At 34.8% G+C, this 12,556-nt stretch overlaps 1 protein-coding gene across 5 annotated transcripts in view; it reads right to left on the bottom strand.

Annotated features, from left to right (window-relative positions):
- Stag1 (stromal antigen 1) overlaps window positions 1-12,556 on the bottom strand; it is a 315,222-nt gene that overhangs the window by 243,787 nt on the left and 58,879 nt on the right. For all 5 annotated transcript variants that reach the window (XM_021171588.2, XM_021171587.1, XM_029481814.1 and 2 more), the window contains 2 exons: window positions 8,095-8,196; window positions 941-1,043 (listed from right to left, as the gene is read on the bottom strand). In XM_021171588.2, the coding sequence (XP_021027247.1) occupies window positions 941-1,043; window positions 8,095-8,123 (132 nt within the window). In that variant the 5' untranslated portion in view covers window positions 8,124-8,196. The remainder of the gene's footprint in view (window positions 1-940; window positions 1,044-8,094; window positions 8,197-12,556) is intronic.

Here is a 12,556-nt window from a genome sequence, read left to right as displayed (position 1 = left end):
GTAAAAATATTGGAGACTGAAACCTCAACACTGACATCAGATGCTATGACAAAAGTGAAGCAGTGTGCAGAACTCCTAGCTGGTAATTAATGCTAGAAACTGACAGCTTGGTTTTGGTGGAGAGAAACACTCACACCTTTTGATGACAAAAAATGCTTCCAATGCTGATTGTGAGCTGAACAGACGATAGCTTATTCAAATTCAAAAACACATAAACTCAAACAGTTACAGAAGAAATGTCTACATTTATCTTTTAAAATGGCATAGGAAGAAAAAAAAGGTGGAGAGATGAATCAAAACCAGCCATACTGATATATCTTTTGAAGCTCAAAATGAAAATACAGGAAGGTTTATGCTACTATATCTTCTATAAAGAAAGCTAAGATTTTCTGTAAGAACTTTCAAAAAAAAATTTTTGCTACAATAGCAAATCAGATCACAGATGAATAAAAATGTAATATTAACATGTTAATATATTTGTACTCTCTCTCAAAGTTTATTATACTTGAATGCTAACTGAAGCACAAGACTCTGTAAAGATGCCTCCCAAAGTAGTGACACCTTGCACTCTTCTAAATTTTCAACTCATGAATCATTAAGCCTATTTATTAAAACTTGCCTCGATCTTTAAAATACTACTATCAAAATGCACATTAAGGAGCTACCAGAAGGAAAAAAAATGTTGAGGGCAAAGAGCAATATGCCTTAACTGCAATTCATTCAACATTCCCTCTGTGCTTTCAAGTACAGACAGTGTACAATGCTACAAATTTCCTTCTCTAAAACTGCTAAGCCAAAACAAAGTTCCCAAGAATCTCTTCTGTTACAGAAATAAAAAGCATAAAATATTAACAGCATTAATACTAGAACTGACAAACAACGCATTTCAAGCTTGTTTATGGGAAAGCATTGAAGCATAAAGACAAAATATAATACATACTGGAGGCCGGCCAGGACGACCCCTTTTTCTTTTTCCTTTGACCTCTGTTTCTTCAAGTTCGCTGCCAGCATCAGAGTGGGCAGTAGTTTCATTAGTTGAATCCCTAGAAAATGCCAGATTATTGTAGTGAACAAATTAACAAATAAATATAATGCAGACCTGTTCTACTACTTCCCTTACTTAAAACACTAACAAGCAGCACTTTTAACATTTCTATTTTCAGAAATTCAATAAACTAAAATGCATACACTCCCTATCCAATGTCACATATCACTAATAAAATTTATCCCCTAAATAAAAAGGAATAAATTTAATGTGGAAATGACACCTACTAACTCTATAAAATATAAAGTATGACTTGAAAAACTAATTCTGTAAGAAAGAAAAATGGCTTGAAGGGAAATTTATGAACTCGTATCAGTCTATCAGTGTATGCTAGCAAATGTTTAACATGTGCTTCTTTAAAAGAGCAGCATCTGAAAGATCAATAGTACACAAATGATGTTCAATAATAAAAACTAAAATCATCTTGACTGTAAATTCCACTCAGCCAACTGGATGCCTTTCTTATGACTATTTTTTTTTTTTTTTTTTTTTTTTTTTTTGGTTTTTCGAGACAGGGTTTCTCTGTATAGCCCTGGCTGTTCTGGAACTCACTTTGTACACCAGGCTGGCCTCGAACTCAGAAATCCACCTGCCTCTGCCTCCCGAGTGCTGGGATTAAAGGCGTGTGCCACCGCGCCCGGCTTATGACTATTTTTGACAAACTCTTATTGGTGCTCTTTGGAATGACTAGGATAAGTGCAATGAAAGAGACACCTGTTAGAACAACTTGGCAGTCAATAGAGTGACTTCTGTGCTGAGTCACAGAACAGCTCTCAGTACGGAAACATTATTTCCAACTTGAGAGTTATCCCAGCTGACTCTCTGATGCACCTTTACCTTTCCTTCCACATCAGTAACAACTTATCATTTTGTTACATGCACAACTAACAAATGAAATCATTACATGTAGAATTTGCTGGGGGGTTTTTTGGTATAAATATTCTCTCAGTAACCAATTTCAAACTATCAACATGCCAACACTAGAAAGTGATAAACAGCATATGATTAAAATTTAATTCGAAATAAAGCAAAAAAGAAAATCAACTTATACCACATGTCTGAGGTAAAAAATAAACTCAAGATAACAATAAATAACTTTGTAATTGTGAAATGGTAAATTTTGGATATTTTATATTAGCGTGATTTCTTTTTTTCTTAATTTCACAATATGTACATGTGTGGTGTGCAAGCATGTATTCATTCCACAGTACTCTTGCCTGTGAACACTTGTATTTAACCTCTAAGCCATTAACCCAGACACTGATTTACTTCATTTTAACTTCATACAATTAAACTTTTTATAATCGCTATATTGTACTAAATTGGCTTACAAAATTCATAAATAGTCCATCTCTGATTCTGACTAATCAACAGCACTAAATTCTTTAGAAAATTGAAATAAAAGAAAGGCTGCACACCCACTAGTAAGTCCACCTCACAAATGTCTCAATGTGCTTCAAATTCAAAACTAGAATTAAATCCATTTAGACTTGACTTGCTTCTGGATCTATATCCAGCTATTTTCCATCTATATCCATCTATAATAGCTATGTTCAAAAAACAATTTTACTTTTTTTTCCAGGTAAAACAGTGAATTTTATCAGAATTACATAGAGCAGTATAAACAGTCTATAGAGGCACTTACACCATGTAGGACAAAATGAAAATCTCCCCAGCAAACGTTAACTATATATATACACCCTTAAAGAGGTGAGTGGCCTTGTGAGCCACTACCACCCCAGCAAACATTAACTGCCTATAAATCCTACAGGAAGAGACAGGGTCTCATGAACTCTCTCTCCTAGCCTTTAGCTACCGATAACTGTTGGGAAAGTTAGAGCCTTATGACACCTCTCTACTAGTAATCTTATTGTTTCCTTTTGGATTTTGTGGGAGAGGGGTAACCTTCAAAAAAATCTGAACTATTAGCAGTTCTCTATCCATCCTTGATCTAGTTTAGTCATTCTTATTTATTCCAATTCTTCATTTGCTCTTATTCTTCATTACAGTACAAACAAATTCTCATGTGGGTTAGCATAAACTGCTCTAAGGATGTTTTAGGAAAACATATGCATAAAAAATAAAAAACTTTTTACTATCTGAGTTTTATAAATGAGATCATCTAATAAACTGATCCACAGTCACAGATCTAATACATGATAGAGGCAGTTAAATTTCAAACAAAACTTGAGTTCTTGGATTTCTATGGGAGGATACTGACATGCAAATGTTTTGTATTGATGTTAAGTGGACAAACTAGCTCAAAGCTTCTGACATTAGAGATGCTGCACCACAGCCACAGGAGAAAGCCAGCTTCATCGTACAGTAAGCCAGCCATTAGTGAGATTCACCTGTGCTGGAATAATACACTTTCATAACAAAAGAAATCAGCAGGGAAGTACTGATTAAAGTCAACTGCAGCCAGTTTTAAAAATCAAAATACTGTTGACAGCTTGTACACTTTTTTGTATATATGCTTACTTATTAGCATGCAGAGTAAGTCCTTAATAACAAGAGTGGGGAAGTCTTAAGAACACAAGAAAAAGCCGTACTTTCCTCACCTCAGCCCTCTGTCTCACTCTGGACCATACTACTAACAGTCGGATTAATATCCTTCTACAGTGGGGAGGCAGGAGTGAGTGGTTATGAGTCCTTGGTTCTTGCACAGGACCCAAGTTCAGTTCCCAGCACCTACAGGGTAGCTAACAACTCTCTGTAAAGCCAGTTTCAAGGGATTTACCTTCTGGCTCCCACAAGCACCAAGCATGCATGTGCTACATATATACGCATAAAGGTAAAACACTCATAATACATATTTATAGAAACAATGTTAAAATTAAATACCTATTAAAATATTTTCTATGTGTGTATACACAATAAATATATTTCAATGTGTATGTATATATACACATATATGTGTGTGTGTGTGGATAGATAGATAGATAGATAGATAGATAAATAGATATATGCATATCTATGTTTCAATTTAAGTCTTAAGTAGCTGAATATTTTCCAAACTACTAATACAATAAACACATGGGGCTCCATAAAGTTAATATAAGGCATGCAGAATTTATTTGAATATTCTTTTATCAATGACCACCCAGGATAACTGCAGTATTGCACTATTATAAAAGTATCTGAATCAACTATCCACATAGATAATTTAGTCACACTACATATCCCAAGTTCTATTTAAGATGGATACAGCAGAAATACTGGGACAGTGATACACAAATTCAAATTTTGAACAGTTTCTTTTCAATCTCTATAAATGGAGCACATTCACATTTGCAAAATTATAGGACATCAGCTATAATTATATAATATCATGTTATATCTTATAAAATTGTCATCTTCACCAGTCGATTTAGCAACTTAGGCTTATATACTACAAATTCTTCCTAACACATCTTTCTAGTGCTAACCATTCTACTCCTGTAATTACTACACTGTATTCACAGTTATTTATTAATTATACATATCTTATTATGTTCTCTTTACCAACCCCTGAAACCTCAGTTGTTTCCTGCTGGTAGGGGAGAAGTGGAAGACATTTCTTAAGTGACTTGGAGGTCTTTATGATTATTATTTATCTCTATTCACAAGCCTAACTTCATATAACTCTCAAAAAATTAATAATAAAGAAGTTACGGCTGGGAATGGTGTGAAGTAGCAGAGTGCTTGTCTAGCATGTGTGAGGCCCAAGTTCAATTCCCAGTACTGCCTCACCTGTCAAAGTATTAAATGTGTTAAAATTTTCATAATACAACCGTTTCCTGCATAATGCCAGTAACTATATATTTATGGCATTATGGTTCATTAATACCTACAAACCCAATGACAGAAAGGCATGAGTCTATAGGGATACAGTATTTGTTGAGAGCTAGGATACTCACAATATAAATATATAGTAACATAATATTTTGACACTGCTTAATAATAAAAAAGACCAATTACAGAAAAATCCATCAGTAATTATACTATGTAAGCCAAGACTATAATAGTATGGTTAATCTGAAAAATGGTCTTTGTGTCTTTCCTATCCTCTGATTTTTTTAAATCACTATTACTGAAAAACTAAAAAATTTAAGTTTGAATCTAAAAAAAGGCTTCTGGCAGAGGAAATAAAGATAGCACAGCACTAAGGAAGCAGTATGGATACTGTTAGCTTTTTTGGCCAAACATACAATAATAATTGAGAGTCAAACATTACAGAGCAGAAAAGATATGGACAATGTGGAGGTTCCATGAAAAATATGAGTGTGGCTGGGGGTGCTTAGTACCACCATTAAAAAAAAGTACGTGCACTGCAATGTAACAGCAAGCGATGAGTTACTGGCTGTCAGGAATCAACCTCCTCACCCATTATACCTACACAGGATTGACAAGAGAACCTAGAGACATATTTCTCTGAAGAAACTCCAGTTGGCTGCTCAAAAACTCCATGTTCAAACAGCCTACAGGGCCACTTGGGAATCTGAGTGAAGTTGCAGTGGTGGCCGATCCTACATCATTTACATAATGTTGGGTTTGCTGGTATGCAAATATGAGGTAAAGAGCAAATGTGAGGTATTTTCATGGATGTAAGAATCATGAGGGCTTCCAGGGGATTTCAAAGGAAAGGGGAGACACATCCTTGTCAGCAACCACTGACAAGGAGCTGAGGGAAGCTGTGCAGGTGAAGCTGAAGCTATAATGGAGACAACATAGTCAGAGATGCCAAGAACATAGAGGAAGCTCCAGGTCCAGCAAAATCAGTACACAAGTGTGGCCATAAAAGCAGCAACTGACGAAGCTCTGGTGTTCATAACACTACCATGTGCTCAGAATTACAAACATAGAGCTATAGGATTTAATGTTTTGCTGCTGGGTTTTAGTCCTACTTTGGTTTAATTTCTACATTTTGTTTTCCTATTTACCCTATTGGGAATAGGAATTTTTCTTGTGACACAGTATCTTGGAAGTGGGTAAATGAGTGTTTGGACTTATAACTGGTTTTGTTTTGTTATCACATAAGAGATTTTTAATCTGAACAAGATTGACGCTGAAACAGAAAAGACTCTATGGGTTATTGAAACAAAAAGAAATATGCATTTCGCATTATGAAATGAGCATGAGGAACCAGAGGAAGAATTTTATGATTTGAGCATTTCCTAAAGTCCTGTATCTTAAAGGTGTGGTCACTAGCCTATGGCACTAGTAAAGATGGTGGGTCCTATAAGAAATGAGACCTAGTAGATGCATATCAATGAAGGGGATGCTGGAGCTACAACTTTCCCTTGCTCTCTGTTTCCCAGCCATATGGAGTAGACAGGTTGCTTTACCCGATATCCCCTACTATGATAAATGACCTTACCACAGGCCAAAAGATCACACAGGGAACAAGATCAACTGATCCTAAGATAAATCTCTGAAACTGGAAATGGGAGGGGAAAAAATCCTACTTCCAAGTAGACTGGTTCAGACATTTTTGTCACAATGACAGAAAGTTAGTACAACATCGTACATAGATAGATGAGTAGATTACATAAGATAATAACACAAACACGAAACTTAGACAAGTGAGTACTCTTTAAAAGGCTTATTAAATCTTATCCAAGAATACCCTCTCCAGCTGCCTTATTCAACCAAAGCGCATTCATCCAGCTCTCAGATTACCACTATGCAGTTATAGATTTACAACTTTGTGATTTTTTAATGACAAACCACAATACTTAATACTAAATATTAACACTACATTCTTTTTTTAAGTACAAATATCACTCAAATAAGTCTGCTTCAAATTTTATGAGTAATTATGTGGGGGACCTGTCTAATTATCTAGTAAGTATGCTACAAGTGGGGCATACAACTATATGACAGAAAAGCTTATTACTTTCGGAAGTGGTTAGGAAATTATGTGAAATATGTTGCTAGGAAAAAAATTGGAAATTTAAGAATACAGAGAAACACCTATCCTAATTATAAAGAATCAGAGGAGTTCTGCCAGACATATATCTAAAATAAAGCATAAACAGACTGTTGGATGAGAAAGTAAGAGTTCCTAAGAACAGAGTTACAAAGAAAATACTACACAGGGATCTCCGCACTCTATATTATGCCTAAAATAAGGGGTAAAGAGGGATGGAGCAAGTACATCGACAATACTTAAACCTTATTGTCTACATTTCAAAATCCTTATAAATACAAAGTATTATTGAACTATCAAACAGGTAAAGGCACAAGAAAAGCTTTGTGTCTTAAAGCTGCTAAGAGAGAAACCAGAAGGTCATCTCCTGGAGAGACATTTGCAACTGAAATATAATCAAAGCAAGAACTACTTAGATGATTATCCTTTTATCGTAGGTCAATTAGCATTATCACATGAGACCAAAATACATGGATCCTCAATTTACAGATTGATGTAAATTATAAAAGAAATAATATCTGCCGTTATATGACTGTGACATTTTCTAAAAATTCTAAAATAATATCCAACTCAAAGTCTATCCAACAAATCTAATTATCTCTCTCTCTCTCTCTCTCTCTCTCTCTCTCACACACACACACACACACACACACACACACCCCAACTGGTTTTGCCTGAGATTTTTCTAAAAACCAGAATGCCTCAATAACAGAAGGAATCTTAGTGGGAGAAATGAAAACAGTAAATGTATTTTTAAAAGAACAATATAAGACAAAGTTTAATAAATGTGTTATTTTCAATAGCAAGACTGAATATCTTGACTTTCCAAACAATACAGTTACTAGCATAGCAAAGAACAAAGAAACTGGAATCAGTATACAGGAAATAAATATAGCTGTAATTCAATTTATAACAAATCAGTATAATAACTGGCTGACCCCTGATACAAAAACATTAATACCTGACTTTAGCATCAGAAAACATGCTGACATTCCAATAGCAACGGCAGAGTAATCCCATGCCCTAATATTTAGATTTCAAATATACTGTCTCAATAACAGAACATATTTGATATATTTCTCAGACCCTGTAATACTGACTCATTTCTCTAGAAGATAAATAAAAGTGTAATACTTACTGTAACACTGGTAACTCTGAAGTAATCATTGCTGGAGAAGCTATTCCACAGTACAGAAAGTTCTGTATAATTCAAACTGGTTATTCAACCTCAAAGTCACACCTGTTAATTAAAAAAATATATTTTTAAATAAAATAAATATCATGAAATATCAATCCATCACACTTATGACCACACTATTTGATATTTATCCAAACTAATTAAAATCCTACATTTACAAAGAAGCTTAGACAAAGATATTTATTATATAAGTTTACTCATAACTGATCAAAGCTGGGAGCAACCAAGAACTCCTTTAGAAGGTTGAGTAGGTAAAAAGCTTTGGTATCCAAGTATTATTTGATGTAGAAAACAATTGCTCCAACAAGACATAGAATTAAAAATGAAGAACCTTTAAATAAAAGGAGCCATCTGAAAAGACTGCATATTGCCTAACTCTGATTACCTAACATTCTTAAGAAGGTAAAACTTTGGCCGTCAGTGATTGTTGGAAGTTAGGGTGTAGGTGGAATCACCAAGTAAAGAGGGCTGTTTGCACAGTGAAACACTTCTAAACAGGAGGTAAATATCATTGTGCATTTGTCAAAATCTGTATGATATATATCATCAACATGGCAAGTATCAATACAACAGGGTCAACACTTGTAATAAGTATACAACTCTGAGGTAACAAATGTAGGCATGAGGTACCAAACATTAGATTCCTGTATTTTCTCCACAAATTCACTGTAAATCTAAAACTGCTCTGAAAACAGGTCTGATTTTTAAAAAAAGAACAAAATACGCAGGCCTAAAAACAGGATAGCATGGATGCAGGAAACCACGATACAAAAGCAAACAAAATACACCTAAAACTGAGTGAAGTCCCCAGTCCTAAACGATAAGAATAGTTTTTTTTTTTTTTCCTTTTTCTGGTTTTTGAGAAACCTGGAACATGTACTATAGACCAGGCTGGCCTTGAACTAACAGAGATGCCTCTGCCTCTGCCCCTCTGCCCCTCTGCCCCTCTGCCCCTCTGCCCCTCTGCCCCTCTGCCCCTCTGCCCCTCTGCCTCTCAAGTGCTAGGATTAAAGGTGTGTGCCACCACTACCCTTCTGAAAGCTTTTTTTAAAAATGTAAAAACCAGAAAATTTCCAAGCAGAATATTCCAAAGTATAAAATTTGCTTAAAAAGCTAACTACAGATAGAGAGATCTTAATGTGCATGACACATCAAAAGGAAAATAAAAATTACAACAGATTTCTTGATGGAAACTATATACACATGAAGACAATTTTCAAATGCTGACAGAAAATAAGTCAACTCTGATTTATATACTAAATCATAAAAAAATAGGAAAGTAACAACACAGAAAATAGCAGAATAGTGGAGGGGCGGAGGGAAAGGGAAAGAGAAAGAGAGAAAGAGAGAAGGGGGAAGGGAAAGGTTAAGGGAAAGGGAAAGAGAGAGAGAGAAGAAAGAAGAAAGAAGAAAGAAGAAAGAGGAAGAGGAAGAGGGAGAGAAAGAAAGAAAGAAAGAAAGAAAGAAAGAAAGAAAGAAAGAAAGAAAGAAAGAAAGAGAGAGAGAAAGAGAGAAAGAGAGAAAAATAGAAAATAGAAAGGAGAAGGAGAAAGAGAAGGAGAAGGAGGAGAAGGAGAAGGAGAAGGAGAAGGAGAAGGAGAAGGAGAAGGAGAAGGAGAAGGAGAAGGAGAAGGAGAAGGAGAAGAAGGAAAAATCAGGTCTCCCTAAAAAGTAATTATTTGGTTAGTTAGCAAAATTGATCAACTCCGCCATTCCCCCAAAAAGAGCTCTTACAGAAATCCTGAATCTAAAAAAAACACAAGAGTACCTAACAAAAGAAAAAAACTCATGAATTTAAAACAACAAAACAACAACCCACAGCCTTTTGCTTACCCTGCCTACCATCCCTGATTTCCCAAATAAAAAGGCAATGGGAATAGCAGAACCGTTTCTTGGTGTAGATGCAGGTATAAGGGGAAAAAAAACACAAGAAACTTGGTCTCAAAAATGGTACCTGGTACCTGTTGAAAGGATTTTAGATATATCAGAAATACTTTCATGGAACTAGAAATAGTCTATGACCCAGCTTCTCTTCTCTTCTCTTCTCTTCTCTTCTCTTCTCTTCTCTTCTTTTAAGTTTTTTGATACAGGGTTTCTCTGTATAGCCCTGGCTGTCCTGGAACTCACTTTGTAGACCAGGCTGACCTCGAACTCAGAAATCCGCCTGCCTCTGCCTCCCAAGTGCTGGGATTAAAGGTGTGCGCCACCATCATCCAGCTATGACCCAGTTTCTTAAACTGTGGCTCATAACCCCGTCACATAACGAAATGTAGGATTATGAAAAATTGGCAAGAATATTCAAAGATCAAAACTTAATCATAGACAAAAATCAAATATGCAATAAATCTGAGGTGTTTCTGACAGCACTTACCCACACTACACTGTACAACTTTAATTTAGCCTGGGTTGTAAACATATATTATGTACATTTTTTAATGCACTACCATTGTGGCTGAGATGCCAAGAAACACTATCTGAAACACCTTGGCTCAGACTCCAGACAGTAACTGTTATCAACTAGATTGTTTTGAACTGCACATACAGCATTTTCTATTCTTACAAAAAAAATTATGTTTTAGTTAAAGAAAACAGAAATTTAATCTTCTACTACTATTATTCCAAAGGTTAAGTATCAAATCAGTGTATCCTTCAGCTTGAATGATGTCTGAATTTTAAAAAACTGCTTTTTGACTTGCTGCTTTGAATTTTATTTTTAAAATCATTCTTAGAATTTTGGTTTTAAATTAAAGCATAATTTCCAACTACTTATTTAAATGGCCCTCAATATCCTGCTACTCTGTACTACGTATTCCTGTGAGATGAATGCTCAGCATTAATAATTATGAAAATGAAATGTCCATTAACTCTCAAAACATAAAACATGCTTTGGTCCTTCAATCAGAATTTCACCTAAGATTTAATATATCATGTAAAAATAAAGACCCTTTACAGTACGTAAACTTGGTTTTCTATTTAAATGTATATATTAAAATTTAATATATTTCTTAAAATTAAATATATATAAATATTAATATATTTCTTTATAAGTTATTTATCAACAAATGTTTGGTTTGTATGTCTATCTTACATACCAATAAATTTCTTAAACAGAGGGGACAACTGAAAAAAGTCCAAGCCTAGACTGTGAAATGACCAGCAGACAACCAAAAAGGCAAGCTTAAAAATAAAAACTGAATACAAAAATTCTAGAATTATTATCTACATACATATGCATGCTCAGAACTGGGTACCTGCTTGATGTCAAAGAAAAGAATAAACTGGAATCTCTCAATAACTGCTAAAGTTTGTGTTAGTAAAATGTCAAGATAAAAAGCAGACAGACCCACAAGTAACAAGATACTGAAACAATGAATATTTTGGATAATAAACCAACTTATAAACAGAACCTATTTTCCACTTTGATTTCACGTCTTCAGTGAAACCTGTCATATTACTTATTTGTTAATCAGGATTAACATCTGACCACCAATAAGAAAGATAATCTTTGTTTAAGAAAAATATTGTGCATAACTCTTAGTAGACATCCATCATCAAATCCGTGAGGCTATGGTAATTTACAGAATTCAATGTTTAAGGTGCCCAATTTTAACAAAAACCATTACAAGATATAATTAAAATAGGATGAAGGACCCATTTTCACTTAATAAAAATTCCTTAAAGAATCACAGACATTGCATACAGGAGACAAACATTCCAACTATCTCCAAGAAGACATTGAGAACGAAGAAAATTGGAGAGTTTATGACAGAAAAATTCCACTGTCAATAAAAACAGAAATCTAAACATCTAAAAAGGTCAATGGACACAATGTGGATATGATCAAACAAACTGACCAAAGTCAGGGAGGATCCTGAAAGAATTAAAAAGGGTGTGGGGATGCTCAGTGGGTAAACACAAATAAACGGTTATTTTATTTTGACTTCTAAGTCCTGTTTTTGGATGACCCATGACTGATTGAATCATCAAGATATGATGTTTTCTTGCAATGTCTTTGGCTTGGCAATTAGGTACAGTCAATTTAAAACCAAACAGTTTTAGTTTTTATCTCCCAAATTAAAAATTCACTTTAGTGAACATGTAAAGACATAGGAAACTGTACAAAACTCAGCAATCTTTATGTACTTAGGAAGCAGTGCATAATAAATGCAAAGAGGCAGCATCCTTAATCATCAGGGAAATGCAAATCAAAACAACCCTGAGATTGCACCTCACACCAGTCACAATGGCTAAGATCAAAAATTCAGGTGACAGCAGATGCTGGCGAGAATGTGGAGAAAGAGGAGCACTCCTCCATTGTTGGTGGGATTGCAAGCTTGTACAACCACTCTGGAAATCAGTCTGGCAGTTCCTCAGAAAATTGGACATAGAACTACCGGTGGAT

The sequence above is a fragment of the Mus caroli genome, chromosome 9, assembly GCF_900094665.2.
Source record: "Mus caroli chromosome 9, CAROLI_EIJ_v1.1, whole genome shotgun sequence".
NCBI lineage: Eukaryota > Metazoa > Chordata > Mammalia > Rodentia > Muridae > Mus > Mus caroli.
The sequence above is the reverse complement of the archived record's forward strand: the minus strand, read 5'-3'. Positions and strand labels throughout refer to the sequence as shown.